At 33.2% G+C, this 20,102-nt stretch overlaps 1 protein-coding gene across 1 annotated transcript in view; it reads left to right on the top strand.

Moving 5' to 3' along the window:
- Positions 1–16,646, top strand: part of LOC129218031 (glutamate receptor 1-like) — a 357,221-nt gene extending 340,575 nt beyond the window's left edge. Inside the window, exons 15-16 of the mRNA XM_054852210.1 lie at positions 1,049–1,147; positions 16,261–16,646. Of these exons, the coding sequence (XP_054708185.1) occupies positions 1,049–1,144 (96 nt within the window). The 3' untranslated portion in view covers positions 1,145–1,147; positions 16,261–16,646. The remainder of the gene's footprint in view (positions 1–1,048; positions 1,148–16,260) is intronic.
- Positions 16,647–20,102: the final 3,456 nt, after the last annotated feature.

Below are 20,102 nucleotides of genomic sequence, written 5' to 3' on the forward strand. Positions count from 1 at the left end.
TCTGATTTCAAGGAATAATTAATGCAATCATAAAATGCACGATTTCAATGTTTCAATCTATTGGAAAAAGCGTGTAGTAAATGACTTGTTAAAATTAAAATTATTTAATTTTTAAGGGAAGTCTTACCATTTTACTACAGAATAATATCTTGCATTATTTTTTTCCCAGCTTGAAACAAAATAACACCTTATTATGTAATTTCTATAAATTAATGTCTAATTAAATACAGTTAGTATTTCGTCCCTATTAAATGCAAATATATGCATTAAAATGCACTTCAGAGTAAGAGTTTTATTAGCATCAATAAAATACAGGAATTCAGGCTAAATACCTACTGTTATATGGTGTGCTAAATTGATTTTAGCTAGCTTTTTGTCACTAAGCTCAGCTTCAATAAGAGAACATCTGTCTCCAGCTGTATTATTCCCTATTTCAGACTCATGAGTTCACAAAAAGGACGAAACTACAGACTCTATATGTCATATTTGGACTCTCGAAATTTTGAAAGTTTTCGGATTTTTTTTTTCTTTTTTAGTGGTAATTTAGTGCTTTTTTTCAGGTATTCATCTTAGAAGGATTATCCCACGGTCACATTCTATCCTGCGTTAGGAATTTAAGTAATTCTTTGGCATATTTAGGCATTTAAATTTGAATATTAAGGATTGAAAAAAAAAAGGAATTCTTTTTTAAAGTCTGATTTTCTAACCGGTGGAATTTTCACGACTGCAAACTTCAATAAAATTATGCTTGAAGAAGTAAAGCGTTATTTTGAAAATTATTTCGAGTTATCGAATAAAGAAAACTTGTACAAGATTGAAATTATCATAACATTGATTATCTATACCGTCTCGGAAGCTCAAAGATGAAAATAACCATTTTGTCAAAAAATAAACCCGTTATACTCTACTATCAAGGTAAAATTTCGTTTAAATATGATTGTGTCCTTATACCAATAAATATTTCTATCTATGCTTCCCTTATGTTATAAGGTCATGGTCATAACACCATCTCCCTACGAGTTTTAATTAATTCCTTTTTTTTAATTAGATGAGCCTGTTTGATGCAATGAAGAATAAGGTTCGTTTATCCATTACCGGCGACCCTAACGGAGAAAACGGAAGGGTACGGACTGGCTCTGTGTGATTGGTACTTAAATCTTGTTGTTTTCCCCAATTTTTACATTAATATTCACACTAAAAAAATTCAGAAATGTCACTGATTGTATAAGTGGAACGTTTCAATATTTAACGAGTTTTTATCTATGTTCCCAGAAAATCAGAAAACTTTGCAAAAAAGTCTCCCGCATTGCTACAAGTTGCACTAATGTAAACTTTTCACTGTTGTGAAAGATATTTATAGCTGCCGGTTTAACGATTGACTGAGCGAGTTCAACAAGTATATCGACTTTAGTCGATTACGGTCGGTCCAGTTTAACTAAGCTCTTAATGAGAGCGAATTAGTCTGTGGATAGCTTCAGCTTTGCAAGGGAGATGCTTGGGTCTTAATTGAAAATCTGCCTTAGGTTGGTCATGTTTTCATTGATGCTTCTGAAGCTTTGTTAGTAAACCTAGAAGGTTCTAATCATTAAGCCTGCCGAATTTCCGGTAAAAGTTCCAGCCTGGCTTTGACCGGGGATATTTCCAACATCAGAAAGATTCTAGAATAATTTCAGAAAGGTGACTGACTTTCAGCGGAAAACGTTCCTGGTTATTTCACGATATGATACTGGCAGAAATTGAGACACATTTGCTGCCCATTACTTTGCAGGAACGTTTTTGAATCATTTTTACAGTGATTTGATTGTTTTCATCCCTTCTTTCTACGTAAACTAAACAAGTAAGAATCGCAAACAACACCATTTGTTACGGGGGTGAAAATATAGAGGTGCCAACTCCTCCCTTCTGACCGAAGGTTGCAGGTCATTTGATCCATCCTAATTTATTAAGATTCTAAAACTTCTTGAAATAACAATATGATTTGATATAATGCCGTACATTTTGGGTGGTACATGCGACAACAACGGACGCAGGAAGTGACGCATCGGGAAAGGGTATTTTAGGGTAAAAAGATTTTGTACGGCATATAGTTAATTCTAAAGATAATCAATTAAAAGTCATTTTCAACTTTTTGCCGTACATTGTAAAAACAATTCAGAAACGTTCCTGGAAAATAATGGGCAGCTGATGTGTCCACTTTCTTCCAGTGACATATCTTATAAAAACCAGGAACGTTTTCCGCTAAAATTCAGTAACCTTACTGAAATTATCCTGGAAACTTCCTAAACTATTCAGAACTCTTCCCGTTTAAAACCAATCGTATCTCTGCAATCTTAAAATAAACTTAGATGGGTATACTATAATAGTTTGGCACCTTACTGCGTTTCGAGAGAAGCACCAAAAACAGTGTTGCAAACATGGCCAAAGGTAAGACAGAATTTTAAGTCAGTATCAATAATTTTACTCACTCGCAATTCTTGCTTGCAAAGCTACGTAGTCCGTAGACTGATTTGCTCCCTTTGGACGCCTTATCAGTCTGGATTGACCGCAATCGAACTGAAGGGGATACACTTTATAAATACGCTCAGGTTATCTTTAAACTGGGAGCTAAAAATATTTTTTTCGACAGTGAGAAGTCTGCATTCGTGCGACTTGTAGCAATTCAGGAAACTTTTTGACAAGTATACTTGATTTTTCCAGAAAGTGGATAAAAACCACAGAAATACTGAAACGTTACACTGAAATACTCAGTAACATTTCAGAATTTTTTTACAGTGTACAAAAATAACGGGTCGGGAAAGGCCCAAAATTTTTGGTTTTTTAAATTTTCCGGACTTTTTCAGTGATTTTACCATGTACGGCATTAGCATATTTCCTTTCCTTTTCAAATATAATTTCATTTCTTTTCAATGCCATACCAATTTATTGGTACGGGGTGAAAATATTGGGGTATCAACCCCTTCATTCAGACCGAGGGTTGCTGTCATTTGATCCATCATATTGTTTTAAGATGCTAAAATATGATTTGATACAATACCGTACATTTTTCATGGAACATTTGACCCAAAAAAAAAGTACTTACGAGGACTGGGAAATACGATCAATATTTTTGTACGGCATATACATACTTTTTAGTAATGATAGTAAAATTCAACTAAAACTAAATCCTGCCTAAAAAAATAGTACCTTCGCCATAAAAACATTATTTTCGACCTTTTTTATTAATCATATAAATCAATCACTTAATAGATTACTGCAGATAAGTTGATACAGTACGGTGTTTGCAAAATTCAATTCAAATGCTTGCATTATTTAATTTTTTCGTCATGTTGTATATACGAGTATTTACAGGGACAATATTGCAAACAATGCCTTACATCAGTATTTTTATTCAAAATTTATTGAAGGATCTGAAACTATTTTTTAATTAAATTGTCCTTTTCTTATATTAATATAGTGTAGTGTTTTAAAAATGCATAAATCGTTGGCATAGTAATTATATATTTTATACGTAAAAGGACGAACGATGGTGTGTTTATTTCAATTCTCATACTGTATAACGCAGATCATTACATTGAAATTAAAATCAAGTAAGTATACGAATCATAAGAATATAATAATAACATTTAGAATATATAATAAAATAAAAATTTTGTGTGTGTATCTATGCGTGGGTCTGTGTGTATTTTTTGTGCATTTGCAGAAAGATAGCATTTGGTACACAGGGAAAACGGTAAGGACCGAAAAAAATAACATTTGGTACACAGGGGAAACTTTTGCCGTAAATGTACACCTCAGAGCCCGATTTTTGCGAATTTATTTGGAAAAATGTTGTTTAAGGTTTTATGCGATTTTTGACAAATTTTAGCATTTTTTACTTCACAGACCGAGGACTAATTCAGTCACAGAAATATTTTTCACATCCAAGTGTTGAAAATTTAATTTTAATATTTTTGAAAAATACCTTTTTTTGGACATTTTCCGGCCTGTAGCATTTTGTAAACCCATCCCATAAAAAGTATAAAAGCTTCTGTTTTAAAACTTAAGTGCCTAAAAGTACAAAACAATTCGCTCTCTTCAGGAAAAAAAAATGTGTGCAACTCTTTTTTTTTCTTCACGATTCGCGCTCGGTCGGGAGAAAAAGAAAACGATCTTCGTGAATTCCAGCCGTGATGTCACAGCATCGGTTGGATTTTGAATGGAATACGTACTGCAATTTCCACTAAAGTCCCATATGTAAAATGTACGGCATTAGAATTTTTCATAAGAACTACATATTCTTAATAAAATAATGTTAATGCCGTACAGAAATTTATGACAAAACAATACCCTTAAAAAACGTTGATAACACATCAGCTACGATTAACCCTTTACTGAAAAATATACGGCATTATGATTATTTTCTTTTTGAACCTTAGGTAAGCTGAAAAACCGTATAATATTATCAATTTACTTTTTCAGTCAACCACACTGAATTAAAACTTTTTTTTCAATTTATCAACTTTACCTCATTGTCTAAAATTAATTACTTTATTGTTGTACCACTCATTTTAAACGGCAATAGTATAGAAAGATAATATATTCGAGCGTGTACTCAAAAAACTTATTTTCGTACAGAAATAAATGAAACTAATGTAAAAAATTAATTGTTATTATAAAATTAACGTTTTTTTTAATAATATCATCATGGACCATAATTTTTAGATGACATTATTTAAAAATTGTTTTTTGAATGTTTAAGAATATTTCTCAACTAATTCCGTACATTTTCAAATGACCTGCAACCCTTGTTCTGAAAGGAGGAGTTTTCATTCCCATATATTCACCCCCTACCAATAAATTGGTACGGCATTGAAAAAAAGTGAAATTATTTATAAAAAGAAAAGAAAATATGCTAATGCCGCACATGAAAAATCACTGAAAACGTCCGTAAAATAATTGAAAAAACTAAAATTCTGGGCCTTTCCAGACCCTTTTTTGTATGGCAATCAGTAAAAAATGACTTTGAATTGATTATCTCTAAAATTAACTATATGCTGTGCAAAATCTTTTTATCCTAAAATACCCTCTCCCGATGCGTAACTTCCTGCTACCGGTGTAGTCGCATGTACAGTCATAGAAAAAAAAAAAAAAAAAACGAAACACTTTTAATTATTCGGCCATTATACATGCTCGAAAGGAAAGAAAGGTGTCATCTAACGTGGTTTAAAGTCTTCTTTAAAACTACGTAGGTAAAATTTTTATAAGAGACCTTATACAAAGTAAAATTAGCACTAAGTCTTGATTCTCAAATAGGAACCCCTATTTTTTGCTACATAATTATGTTTAGACAGCAAAATGTAGCCCGGGTACGAAATTTCATTGCATTCCATGCAGTAGAATAAAAGTTATTAACGAAAAACGATTTAGGGACCGTCACCACATTGAAAATGCAACTTTCAAGGTCACGGCTTATCAAGTAGCGGAATGTAAACTAAGAACGAGATTATCCAGCTCAATTCATTATTTTTTCAAGTTTACCATTTTTTTTTTTTTTTTTTCGTAGTTCGGGACTTTTTGACCGATAATGTTGCGCCGAGGAGATTTAGGGTCGAAAACTTTTTTTTTGAAAAACAGTAAAATATTTACTGATTTTTGTCTGTTTGGATTAACCTTAGAAAGACGGATGGGGACTGGCGGGTCCCTCGTATAGATCGTTGTGTAATAAATAAAATAATGACTTACTTAAAGTAATGGAATTTTTTGACTTTTCATAATATGAACCTATTGGATTGCTTATTTAATCATTCAGCCATTAGCCTCATAGAAATGTAAATTGAACCTTATACCTAGATAGACCTGTAAATATGTTTGATAAATGTATTGAACCTATGTTACTGGTTTATTTTGAAATGAATAGAAGGTCTTATGATGTAAAATGGAATTCGCGTTTTTAATTTCGCAGAACATCGAAAGAAGTTTGGTATATCGCATACAAAAATATAAAAAATATACCGCCTAGCGTGGGAAAACGCAGCATTAAATAGATTGGTGACTCAAGCAAAGCAAGGCCCGTTTATTCCGTGAAAATTTGCTTTCAATACATAAAATGAACCAAATATCAATCTAAAAAATAAAACAGAAACAGGAGAATATAAGTACCCGTTAATGCGCAAACATTTCGTACTCGAACTTTATTTGGGAACGTTTGGCTATTTGAATTAACACAGTGGAAAAACACAGCAGTTGTTCTAGCGGCTTCATTTTAATCAAAAACGGCAATTTGTTTTAAATCCAAATTTGATGTGAAAGATCACAATGGTTGGTATTATTAAAAAAGCATAACACAATCAGCGGTTTTGGTCAAACGTGTAATGTCTCTTAAAAGCAATTTAGGTAAGTAATTTCTCAATGCTGTTTGTAGCAACGAGATTCGAGATGGATTCAACCCGTAACTAAAATTCGAAAGTTACTTTAGCTTAAATCAAGGTGAACTGAAATCAGACTTCTTGGCTTTTCTAACTTTGCACTTGCAAACAAAGCTAAGCATTATTTGATTTTGTTTTGCGCACCCTATACTTGCTTGCGAACATTTTCCATAACAAGGCAGTAGGCTGTCGCCCCTATCCTAAAACTACGTGCAACATACCTACAACCAAGTTAGTCTATCCAGAAGCCTCAAATTCGTCTCTGTTGTGGACTTGAGTGCCTGGGTTCAGAACAGATCGAGATCGAGGCAGAAGTCATGTCATTCAAACTGAGAGTGCGAACAAACTGGTAGGTAAAGTAAATTTACCTGACGGCCTCTAGATGGTGAAATAAATTTTCTTTATCCACCAGTTTGTGTAAACTCTCAGCCTCAATGACATGACATCAGCTTCCTTGTTTGGTTGTTCTTAGTTCAGGACTGTCATGCCTATGAACAGGAAGACTCAGATAGTGTTCGGAGGGGATAACCTAACCTATAGTGCATGGCACTTAATGCATAGGAAACAGTCATCTCCGCGACGCTGGTCCGTGTAGCCCGTTCTTTACTTAAAGTTAGAAGGTCAGAGAGCAGAATATTCAGAAATTCGTTTCTTAAACGCATGCATATAATGAAATAGGCATTCAGGAGTTGATGACATTTTTTTTTTATTTTAACTTTCTTTTTCCATGTTATATAAAAAAAGCAGAAAATATTTTGAAAATTAATCTTTGGCTTGCGAGAAAGATTTTAATGTGAAATGCAAGGATAATGACAGAGAAAGTAAATACAAAAATAGTGTTTAAATTACAATTAAAAATAGACAAAAACTCTACTTAAACTCACGCCCAAATTACTGTTTTGTTAAATCTTTGACGAAGTCAAAAAAAAAAAGTTCACAATCAGCCACAACACCTACACTATGTGCAGAATTTGGGCTCCACCACTGCCACTCTGGTGACTGACATGTCCTCTATTAGATCTTAACACATTGAAAAGAATTCAAACACTTTCCAATAATAATAATAATGATAATAATAATAATAATAATAATAATAATAATTCGTAGAAATCAGCAAACTAATCTAAGAGCAGATATTATTTACTGACCCATATGGATAGTGTTAAAGGAGAAATTTCACGCTGTCGGCTATTTTTCGAGTGCTTTTCGCCGATTTAGACATTGCAATAATTTTACCTTTCAGCAAATTATCATTGAGATTAGCCATTCTACACAACCTATTGCAACATGACAAGCAATACAATGAGGTTTTATTGTAGATTTTTGTGAAAGAGTTGTGTATGTTAATTTTTTTTTTCAGAATTATTTTTTTACAAAAGGCATTGGTCAACGCAGAAAAAAAAAGTAGTATTTTAAATGTAGCTTTTAATTTAAAATGTTTTGTAAAATATTCTTTTATTAGGCAATGAAACAGTGTTTCGCATTATTTACATATTGACATTTAAACGGTATCCACAAAAAACTGACGATTGCAATATTGTGTTGTTCTTCTGCAGATACAGAGAATAAATTTATACATTAAAAAAAAATTCATAGACGTAATTCTAATGTAGAAAACCCACGTTATAATTGGCTTGCTTATTTTGTTGATCAATTTTGTTCTTTTTTTACGAAGAAACTTACTTTCATAATTTCTGTTTTAAAAAGGTATACTGCACACAGACACAAACACACACATACACATATCCCCCCACACACAAACACACAACTAACCACACTCATGCCTGCACACATACACATACCCCATCCCCACACAACCACACATACACACAACAACCCACACATTCATGCCTTCACACACAAACACACATACACACAACAACCCACACATTCATGCCTGCACACACAAACACACATGCCTACACACATACACATACCCCTACACAAACACACATACTCCCCACACACATAAACACACATGCCTACATACACTCGTGATTGCGAAAAACATAATTTGAATTCAAGATTTCAAAATTCAAATTTTTGTTTATTTCTTCATATCTGCGTTCTGCGCAGCCTAAATAAGTAAATATTCGATAAATAACGTCATTTGTTATCCACAAGCAATCATGTATAGAAACTGAAAAGATGCAAATTATTTTCAAGTGCAAAGAATAGTTACAAAAATAGACTTAAACTTATAAAAAATGGACATAATTTCATTTTGTAGTTTTATTATATGCTCTCACTTTATTTTTTGCATTTCAGTACAAAACTTTCGATGCTTCTACAAAGTTAGGCATTAAGTTACTTTCACACAAAATGACATTACTCTGCGTTGCGTGGGTTATTGTTAAACTACGACTATTACGCTAATTTAATTTTTTGCAAATGATTCGTTTTAAAAGGAAAAATAATGGTCTACTTTCAGCCAATACGTGCCTCTTAACTTCATTTATATCCAATGTTTTAAGGCGTATGTAAAACCAGTAGAATGTTTCAAATGGTAGTGTATTATCACATTTGAGCATATTTCACATAAAAAATGACTATTTTTCATATTTTAGTTCGCAAAATTCGACAAAAAAACTTTTAGTTATGTCGAGCACTTAAATCAGAATTTTCACCTAAAGCAGTAACATATGTTTGAAAGCAATGCACGTTACTTAGCGTGATGTAGTTAAGGATGCTATTTAGAAAATTGAAGCTTACCTTTAAGAAAATGCGACATTGGTCTCGTCCAATTACAGGGTTTAGGTTTCTTATTTTGAAAGAATTGGGGAAAATGCCATTACTAAGAGCACGAAAATGCAATTTTGTATTCACGTCTCGTTTTTCCCCTACAAACGTTATAATTTGCTTAGTAGCATATTAATTGTTTTCATAAAAGTTTAAAACTTTTTATTAAGAGGTATTTGGATTCACCTCATAAGCTTTTGTAAAAAAAAAAAAGAGAGAAACATTTCCTTTTTTCCAGATCATTATTTATTGTTTGTATTTACGGAAGCTAAACTTCGGTCAAATAGTGCACTTATGAATAATGGATTGTATGAAATTATTTACAAGGCTTAAAATCTTGTAAATAAAGTTAATGAATTAATGTTATGTATAATGTTTAATTTTTTTTCCCTAATTTTAGCCGCTTTAAACAGCGATGACGCTCAGAACAAAATAACAAATTCAACGAAGTTCCATTAAGAAACGACACAATCTAAAGTTTCCTTCGGATATATATTTTTCTTTTAGCTGGTTTTCACTTTGGAAAAAAATGTGATGTGGATTGAGCTACATTTGGTACATATATCACCTTATTTAGTTGGCAAGAAAAAAAAAGATAATGTTTGAACATTTCTCTCACAACTTGTTGTCAGTTGTAACCTGCTGTTTTTATTTTCTGAGCACCTCGGTTCTCGTCTTAACTAAATTTGACTGCTTGCGACTATTTAAATAATATAAGAATATAATAACATAGTTCCGAACCAACTTTTCTATCACCTTACCGCTGATCAAATCATAGAAAAAAAAACGAAACACTTGTTCGTATTCGAAGACTATTGACACTAGAGACACGTGTAAGATGTTATTTTTTAGGTATAATGTGTTCTACATAATTATGTTAATAAAAAGGTTTTAAGGGGTCGTCTTCATATTAGATGAGCATCAACTTCGAAATTTTCAATGAGAACCCTCCTTTTTTTTCACATATTTGTGATCAGCATCCTTTTTTAACTTTGCATGCAAAATTTTGTTTAATTTGATCCAACCGTTACTTCAGAATTGAGTTTTGAAAACTCCCTGTCGTAATGTTAAAACGTATTTTGATATTTTTACACTTAACACAAAAACTAGATTAGATACGGCAAATGTTGTTTTATATATAAAAATATGAATCGACCCAATAATAAAAACATCATTTACAAAAGCTGAAATGTAAATTTAGATTTTTTATGAATTATGATAATTTTTTTTGAAAAAAATATGATCTGAAACCATATTAAATTTTAACAGAAAAACGATCTTCAAGAGTTTTTATGAGGGAATCCAAAATTTGAGCTCAAAATATTCAGTAGTTTTTGCGCTATGCTTAAAAATTTATTTTTTCCCTTTTTAGAGGACCGTATATCTTTTTAAAACTGAAATTATGAAAGTTGGTTTCTTCGTAAAAAAAGAACAAATTTGTTCGACAAAATAAGCAAACCATCTGTAACATGGCTTTTCTGCATTAGAGTTACGTCTATGAATTTTTAAATGCATAAATTTATTCGCTATCGCTGCAGAAGAACAATTCGAACAGAATTGCACTCGTTAGTTTTATGTGGATATCGTTCGTCAATATATAAATAATGCGAAACACTATTCCATTGCCCAATAAAATATTTTTTTACAGAACGTTTTAAATTGAAAGCTACCCTTAAAATACTTGTTTTTCCCCCCCCCCCCCTGCGTTTAGCCATTGCAGTATATTCCTTTTGTAGAACAATAACTCTGAAAAAAAATTAACATACCCAACTGTTTTAGACGAATATACAATAAAACCTCATTGTCTTGCTAGTCATGTTGCAATGGGCAGTGTAGAATGGCTGGTCTCCGTGATAATTTGCTAAAAGGAAAAAATTATTGCCCTGTCTAAATCGGGAAAAAGCAATCGAAAAATAGCCTACAGCGTGAAATTTCTCCTTTAACAGTATCCATATGGGTCAGTAAATAATATTTGCACTGAGACCAGTTTGCTGATTTCTATGAATTATTATTATTATTATTATTATTATTATTACTATTATTGTAAAGTGTTTGAATTCTTTTCAATATGTTCAGATCTAGGAGAAGACATGTCAGTCGCCAGACTGGCAGTAGTGGGCTGCATGCTTTGATCTCTAACTTTGCACGCGAAGAAAGTATTTGTTGTGGCTAATTTTGAACTTATTATTATTTTATTTTATTATTTTTTTTTTTTTTTTTTGAGTTTGTCAAAGATTTAATAAAACTTTAATTTGGATGTAAGATTCAGTGGAGTTTTTGTCTATTTTTAATTATTAATTAAAAACTATTTTACTATTTACTTTCTCTGTTTTTACCCCTACACTTCACATTAAAATCCCTCTCGGAAGCCAAAGATAAAATTTCAAAATATTTTCCTCTTTTCTAAATAACATGGAAAATATGAAAAAGGAAAGAAAATTACAATAAAAGATTGTTATCAACTACTGGATGCTTACTTTATTAAATGCGAGTTTTTCAGAAACAAATTTCTGAATACTCGGCTCCAGCTGTATGACATTGAAACTTTTTGTGATTTCTGATCTTTAAATTTAAGCAAAGCAACGGGTCACATTCGGACCAGCTTCGTGGTCCGAATACGTGTGTGGCGGCACGTGTAATTACTGCGATAGACTAGAGGTTCAGATATCCCACCCGAAAACTGCTCTGTTACATCACAACAAAGAGAGTGACAGTCCTGAGCTGGGATCAAACGCGAAACGAAGCAGATGTCAAGTCATTGAAGCTAAGAGTGCCAACAAACTGGCGGATAAAGAAAAATTATCTCACCAGCGAGAGGCCGTAAACATACAGCAAATAAATTTATTTTACCTACCAGTTTGTTCGCACTCTCAACTTCAGTGACATGACTTCTGCCGCCGGTAGGATCCAAATTGCTAAGGACATTGCAAGGACGAAATTGCAGTCTCTGGAAATACTAATTCGGCTGTCGGTATGGTGAGTGTAGTCTCGCCGTAGGTACTCCAATCTACTGTCCGTTATTCCAGAAAACGTTAGCTTGCACGTTTTGATCGCTTGCGAAGAACAAACTCAATTAGCGTTATGATTTGTTTGCAAGTGCGAAGTTACAAAATTCGAGAAATTACAAGGAGTCTGATTTCAGTTAACCTTGTTTTAAGCTGAAGTAACTTTTATCTTTTTAAATTACGGATTTGATCCATCTCGAATATCGTTGCTGAAACAGCAATGGGAAATTACTTGCCTAAATTGCTTTTAGGAGCCATTATATGTTTAACTGAAACCGCCGACTGTGTTTTGCTTCGTAAATAATAAAACGAATTGTGATCGTTCGCATCAAATTTGGATTTGAAACCAATTCTCCTTTTTTGATTGCAAAAAAGTCGCTAGAATAACTACTGTGTTTGTCCATTGTGTTAATTCACTGTTCCGAAATAAAGTTCGAGTATGTAGTGTTTTATCATAAACGGGTATTTATATTTTCCTGTCTATGTTTTATTTTTCAGATTGATGCTACGATACGTTGTGCGGTGGTGCGGTATATTTCTTACATTTTTGTATGCGATGTCTCAAACTTCTTCCGATGTCGGCGAAATTTAAAACGTGAATTCCATTTTATATCAAAAGAACTTCTATTCATTCCAAAATGAACCAGTAACATAGGTGCAATACATTTATCAAACACATTTATATCATTTTTCTAGGTATAAGTTTCAATATTTACATTATGAGGCTAATGGCTGAATGATTAAATATGCAATCCAATAGGTTAATATTATGAAAAGTCAAAAGTTCCATTACTCGATTTATTAAACACAGATCTATGTGAAAAACCAGCCAGCCCCTATCCGTCTTTTTAAAGTTAAACCAGATAGACAAAAATCAGTGAATATTTTAACTGGTTTTCAAAAAAAAAAAGTTTTCGATCCTAAATCGCTTTGTGGTGTAACATTATTGGCCGAAAAGTATCGAATTGCGAAAAAAAGGGAGAAAAATCATGAATTGATCTAGATAACCTTTATCTTTTCTTTGCTTACATTCCGTTACTTGATAAACTGTGACCTTGAAAGTAGCGTTTTCTATGTGGTGACGGTCCCTAAACCGTTTTTCGTCAATGACTTTTGTTCTACTGGACGGAATGCAATTAAATTTTGTACCCAATCTGCATTTTGCTGTTCCAACATAATTATGTAGCAATAAATATAGGTTCTTCTTCGAATTGAAAATCAAGACTTCGTGCTAATTTTACTTTGTGCACTAAATGTCCAAAAAAAAAAAAGTCGCGAGCAAATTTTAAACGTTCCAATTTTGGAAGAGCGTGATTTGATGACTATTACAAATATTTGCATAAATATTTGCTCGATGCAAGCTTAAAATGCGGGCGTTGCACTAGAAGACTGTTTAGTTCGAAGTAAGCATGGCTGGATTCGGTAGTTGTGTTCGAGGAAGTGATGTAACAGAATTCAAAAAGGGGCAAACTGTTGGCCTGCACCAAAGTGAGACAAAGACATAGTTGAAATTAGTGGTATAGGATTGCGAACACTTCAACGCATTATTAAAAGGTGGAAAGATGGCGGAGAAGCTACCTGTTCGCGACATTTTTGTGGTCGTAAATCCATTCTGGATGAGCGGGACCTGCGTTCTCTGAAGCGATTAGTGAAGAAAAATCGCAAAAAATCGACCATTCAACTCACAGCATTCTTCAACAAGGGAAGTAAAACAATTTCCAAGCGCACAATGCGACGAGAACGTCAAAAATCGGGACTTAGAATGTGTGTTGCAATAGGGAAGCCAGTTGTAAGTGCCATTAATCGAAGAAAGAGACTGCAATTTGCAAAAGGTCATAAAAATTGGACTGTTAATGATTGGGGAAAGGTAATGTGGTCGAATGAGTCAAGATTTACGCTCTTTCAAAATGACGGACGCGTCAGTGTTCGAAGAGAGCCACACGAAGCAATGGATCCTTCATGTCTCGTTTAAACTGCACTCTTTCGGAGGCAGTGTAATGATCTGGGGTTGTTTTTGTTCATCTGGACATGGCTCGGCTGCATTGTGCACTAACCAAATGAAAGTCTGCCCAGTACCTTAACATCTTGGATGATCATGTTGTGCCATCTAAGGACTTTTATTTTACTGACGGTAGTGGTGTATACCAAGACGATAACGCCATTGTACGACGGGCTACAATTGTTAAATCTTGGTTCGATGAGCACGATGCATCATTTCGACACATAATTTGGCCACCACAAAGTCCAGACCTCAGTCCAATCGAGAATCTGTGGGACGTACTCGAAAAGGATTTAAGATCACACACCACTTTTCCTTCATCCATCGAACGTTTAGGAGACCTCTTGATGGAATTGTGGGCGAAAATAAAAAAGGATACTCTACAAAAGCTCACTGAACCAATGCCACGGCGTATGAAAGCTGTAATATGAGCAAAAGGTGGTCCAACCAAATATGAAGGCATGCGACTTTTTTTTAGACACGTAGTGTATATGGTCCCTTATCAAAATTTTACCTAGGCAGTTTTAAAGAAGACTTTAAACCATATCAGATGGCACCTTTCATTTCTTTGTAGCATGTATAATGGCCGAATAATTAAAAAAGTTTCGTTTTTTTTTTCTATGACTGTACCAGGAAGTCGTCTTTCAAAAAAGCGTCAAATCCAATTTTATTTGCAGTCAATAAAATCTGACGTCTATAACGTTGTTGTTACTTTAATTTCAACGTAAATAATTCTACAGATCACCTGATGTACTGACAAAAGTCAAATATGCTCACATATGTACACTGTAAAAAAATTCCGAAACGTTACTGGCTATTTCCGTAGAACGTCTCGGGATTTCACACGTTTTCACCTATTTCCCCGTAAAAACAAGTATCATCACAGAAAAGTTTCCTGAATCGCTACAAGTTGCACGCGTGCAGACTTGTCACTGTTGTGGAAAATATTTTTAGCAACCAGTTTAAAGACTCAATGAGCGTGTTTATTAAGTGTATCGGCCTAAAGTTGCTGACGGTCTGTCTAGACTGACTAAGCTCCCCATGGGAGCGAAAATGTCTATGGATAGCTACAGCTTTGCAAGGCGGGAATTGCAGGCAAGAGATATGCTTGGTTCCTTCTTGCATAGCTTTAGCCGTGGTCGCTCTGATATTTATGGAGCCTTCTTGGTAAAGAAGGAAGGTTCTAATCAATTATACTGAACCTACTTAACTTTTCTAGAAGGTTCTAGAGACATGACTGGCTTTAACAGGGCAGATTTCGCACGTCTTCATAAAGTTTCAAGGTTAATTTCAGAAAGGTTACTGACTTTTAGCGGAAAGCGTTACTGGTTTTTCCAAGATATGTTACTGGAAGAAATTGGGCACATTAGCTGCCCATTATTTTTCAGGAACGTTTCTGAATCGTTTTTACAGTGTAAGGATATTGAGTTTCTTCTTCTTTTGCTTATAAATAAAAATATAGAAAGTTTGAAGCGAGAAATACATACTTCTCGCTTCCACTTTTACTAAAAGTTAACTAAATATGTTTTTTTAGAGTAGGATCTTTAAATATTTTTATAAAATGATGTGTAAGGTCTCCTTCACACAAGATAGCTTTGTTGATTCAACTTTCAAATGTGGGGCTGATAAGAAGTTTAACCAGGTAGAAAAGTGAAAGAATCGCCTGTCATCCTTAACACGACAGTAAACAGCACCTGGTGTGTCCCGCACATCAGCAGCGCATGTGCCGCTACCATACTTCTTCTGATAAGTGTAATCAACTTTAATTTGATTACACTCTTTGGAAGTTTGGTATACGTTTGTACTACACACAAGTAAATTGAGAGTCAACTCGGTTCAGTTTTAAGAACGCAGTGAAGCAGCTCCTCAAATAAAGTCGGCTGATTAGAAGGAAAGTTGATTCAACTAAGTTGCTTCGTGTGAAGGATAACGAAAATTCCAGTCAACTTGTTGACAGGCAACTTTTTGGAAGAGTTAATTCCACTAATCACCTGGTGTGTAGGAGGTTGAATTAATAACTAAGGTTATTTTTAACACACGTGCTTTGAAAATCAACGGTTAATAACATATATTTCGATTGAATGCAATATGTTGAAACTTTTTTCTTTTGCAGCCATACACTCCAACTCAAAATATGGTAACTGCGGACAGCATGACAGAGCAGCTTCATCCAAGTGACCAGACTGAAGTCTGAAAAAATATCATAGAAACTGATTCTTATCTTACGTCCACTTCCGTACTACATACAAAGAGATTTGCGTGGGTATTTAGAAAATTTTAGCAATAGAGACATTGCAAGAAAGATTAAATAAAGTGACACACATTATATATTGCAATTACTGCAATAGTGACGAAAACAGAGATTTAGAAAAAATCTAGACTTTATTTTAAGACTTCATTTATTAGCAAAACATTTTATCAGTGGAAGATACAGTTACATCTTCATCTTTCGCCTTTATATAATGTAATGAACAGTTAGCTTCGTACCACGAATGTAAAATCTGGAAAACAAAACACTGTATTAAAAGTTGTTACGAGTTAATTAATTATATATTTATATAATTGTTAGATATTTGCTTCAAGTTGCATGTGAGGAATTTAGGAATCATTAGCTAACATGTCTCCCTCCGTGGGCCTGAGCACATGGAGTTCTGTACAGGAAGTTCGTTGCGGGATTACGACATAGAGAACCTAGAAAGAGACTGCAAAAAGTAGTTTTAAAATCCCACGTTTCCAATTATAAATATATTTAAATTATTAAATAATACATTTTTTTACAGCTTTAAAAAAACAGCAAAAATGTACATCATCAAACTTATTGTAAAAGCATCAACATTGTGCAGAAGAAGGCCGTACTACTGGAGATAAAAAATTCGATTTAACTTCAAGTAACTTTGTAAGCCATGTGAAAAAGTGGGAAAATGCCACAGAAACAAAGATAAAACAGCGCCGCTATGCTTTTTAGTAAGTGTTTATCCAACAAAGAATTTTTTAAAGTTTTTTTTTTAAATAATATAAAAGCTTTTTTTTTTTCCTCATTCGAGTTTGTGCATTAGGTAAATTTGTTTAAAAAAATAGTATATAACATGTACACTCATTTGCAAAAGTTAAGTACGGGCCAGTACATACATTATTACATCTCTCATCCAATCGCTGCAGCGAGTTTCCGCTTCTCCTCTACATTTTGGCTTTCGGAAATTAATTTTTTTTCTCTCTGTTTAACTCTTAGCAGTGGGTATATATACATTCTTCAATACTACGCAAGCAAAGTTGCATTTTTATCTCGTTTAGTTACTTTTGAAACACTTAAAAAACATTACTTTTATGCTGTTACATTCATTGCTAAATCTCGTAACTTGCTTTGCCAAACGTTCATTTATCTGCCGAGATATTGAATATTAATAGCCAGAGTTAGGAATATTTTAAAACATGATTTGCACGAATGCTCTCGATAAATTATTCAATTAATTCTCCCCCAATGAAGTGAGCAAATGGTTTTAAGAAACTCAAATTTAAAATTCACTTGTTCAACAATTTCACCCAAATTTATCTGAAAATTGTTGCATAGATGCCCATGGTAGGATCAAGTTTTAAATTAAAGGTAACGAGTTTCCCATGATTTGAGCAATGTAAGGAATTGAAGAGCTACGGGGAAGAACGATCAAAGTCCATTTTTCTATAAAACAACTCTGGCTAACCTATGGGAACAAGTAGATTATTACAGACAGTATTCAAGAGAAATATTATTCAGGCAAGAATCATCATAGTGAGTGAGTTTTAACATGAAAGAATGAGGCTAACTTTGAAACAATTCGAGATTTCAAGCTCAAAAACGTAATGAGGAAAATTTGAGCATGGTGGACTATAATCATTCTTCCCCGTGGCCCTTCAATTGTTTTAGATATCTTGAGGATTATGTTTGGAATAAGATAGTTAGTTTCTAACTTCTGACAATCTAAGAAAGATTCAAAGTTTGTAAATATCGACTTTTGTGAAATATCCAAGTAGGTAGTATTTTTCGTAACGAACTGTATTGAAATAGGCTTTATGCTGTAGAAAAACGTGGACAAGACTACATAAAAAGCAGATCAGTATTACACTGCCCGATTAATTTTAAAACTACGAAAATAAAAGATCAGCATGTGCTATACGAAAATGAATTCATTCATACCTGTTATTTATAATAATAAAAATTTGATACAATGCACAATATGAGAACAGCAAAATGTAACGGAATTAATAAGAATTTTACTTAAAGGAATTCAAAAGCTTGCACTTGTTAAGCACGCAAATATTTACAATAAATAATACTACCTAAATGAGTTTTAAATGTCGTCACTTCAGAGAGCAACTGTAAGACATTTATTCCCAAGAATAACACTAAGATATCCAACTGTTGCTCTGAGGCGACGATGTGTCAATTGTGGAGATAGGTTAAAAGGAACCTACTAGGTTTTCTTCATGGAAAAAAAAAACGCAACACTACATAAGTTATTTTCTTCATTTATAAAATTGTCATTCAAACGTGTTTTCTTTTTAATCATAGTCACATCATAATTTTCAATTTGACAAAGTTGGGCAGCTTCTGAAAAGAAAAAAAACCCTCTAAATAAAAACTTATATTAAGGCATAAATGGTTATGAATATTGTTATTAATTACTAGTCTTAAATCCAAATATTGGTATTTCGTTTATGTTTTTAATGGCATAACCCATTAGTGATTGTTATTATTGATATTTTTGTGTTAGAAAAATTGACTAAATGAGACTTTTACATAAGTTATTTATGAATAATATGGTAAAAAATATTAAAAGTTGCCTGTAAAAATAAAACAAGGATTCATTTAGCCAATCTTTGCGTAGTTTTCTTACATATACAAGCATATCACTGTTACACAAACAAATTAAAACAGTTCTAATTTAAGACAAAAAGCCACTTACAGAGTGCTTTCAGCTTTACATACATTTCATACAAGGAAGGAGGGTTAAAAAAATAATTAAAATAACACATATAAGATTAAATAGAATATTATAAGATGATCCAAAAAAAAAACATGATAGAAAGTAAACGATCCTTATGCAAAAATGACAACATGCAGGAACATGTAACCGATTTTATTCAATAAAACACTTCATGACATTTAATATTTAAGATGCTCAAAATATCTGCCGTTTCTGATTACGGTAGTATTCAGCAGGTTCCGAAAATGTGCGAGAAAGCAAAACTGGCGCCGTTGGAGTACGGACATTTTTTATTTTAACATCATCTCATCACTGCACTGCAAATTTCAAAACTGCATTTTCAAAATACTTATGAAAACACTTTTCAGAACACTAATTTGGTTCAGCACAATTTTTTTAAGCTTTTATGGAAATGCATTTAAGAACCTTTTTTCAGCACTGACACATGTTACTTTTTAGAACACTTGAAAGCACACATTTTGGAACCCTCATCTTGTCTAAAACACCATTATATATTATTTCTATAGCCTGTTTTTTTGTTCCTACCCGAGATCTTCCTCAAATATTGATCGATTTCTTTGATTGACATTTCATTTTAAACCTTATCGTGCAGGCTAATGACGAAAAATAGACCCACGGTGTAAAAATTGTTTTCGGTTAAATTTATAAGTTTATCTTGCGCTGTGACCGAAAGAGCTGAATAGCTCGACTGGCAGAGCGTTCGAATAGTAACCCGAAAAACGAGAGTTCGAGCCCGCCCCAGACGATTAGAATCAAAAGATTAGAAAAATGTCGTGCACTACATGAAACATAAAAACAGTAAATAATACAAGTGAGGCAATAATATAAATGAGATGAATATGATCCTTGCTGTTACGAAAACTTGATGCAATATGTAGCCATATCGAGTCGTAATTGTAGAATTTGTTTTTTTTTTTTTTTTTTTTTTTTCAAGCTTTGGCTTCGGTCAGAAAATTAAAGCATTATGTAAGCG

The sequence above is a fragment of the Uloborus diversus genome, chromosome 3 (assembly GCF_026930045.1).
Source record: "Uloborus diversus isolate 005 chromosome 3, Udiv.v.3.1, whole genome shotgun sequence".
NCBI lineage: Eukaryota > Metazoa > Arthropoda > Arachnida > Araneae > Uloboridae > Uloborus > Uloborus diversus.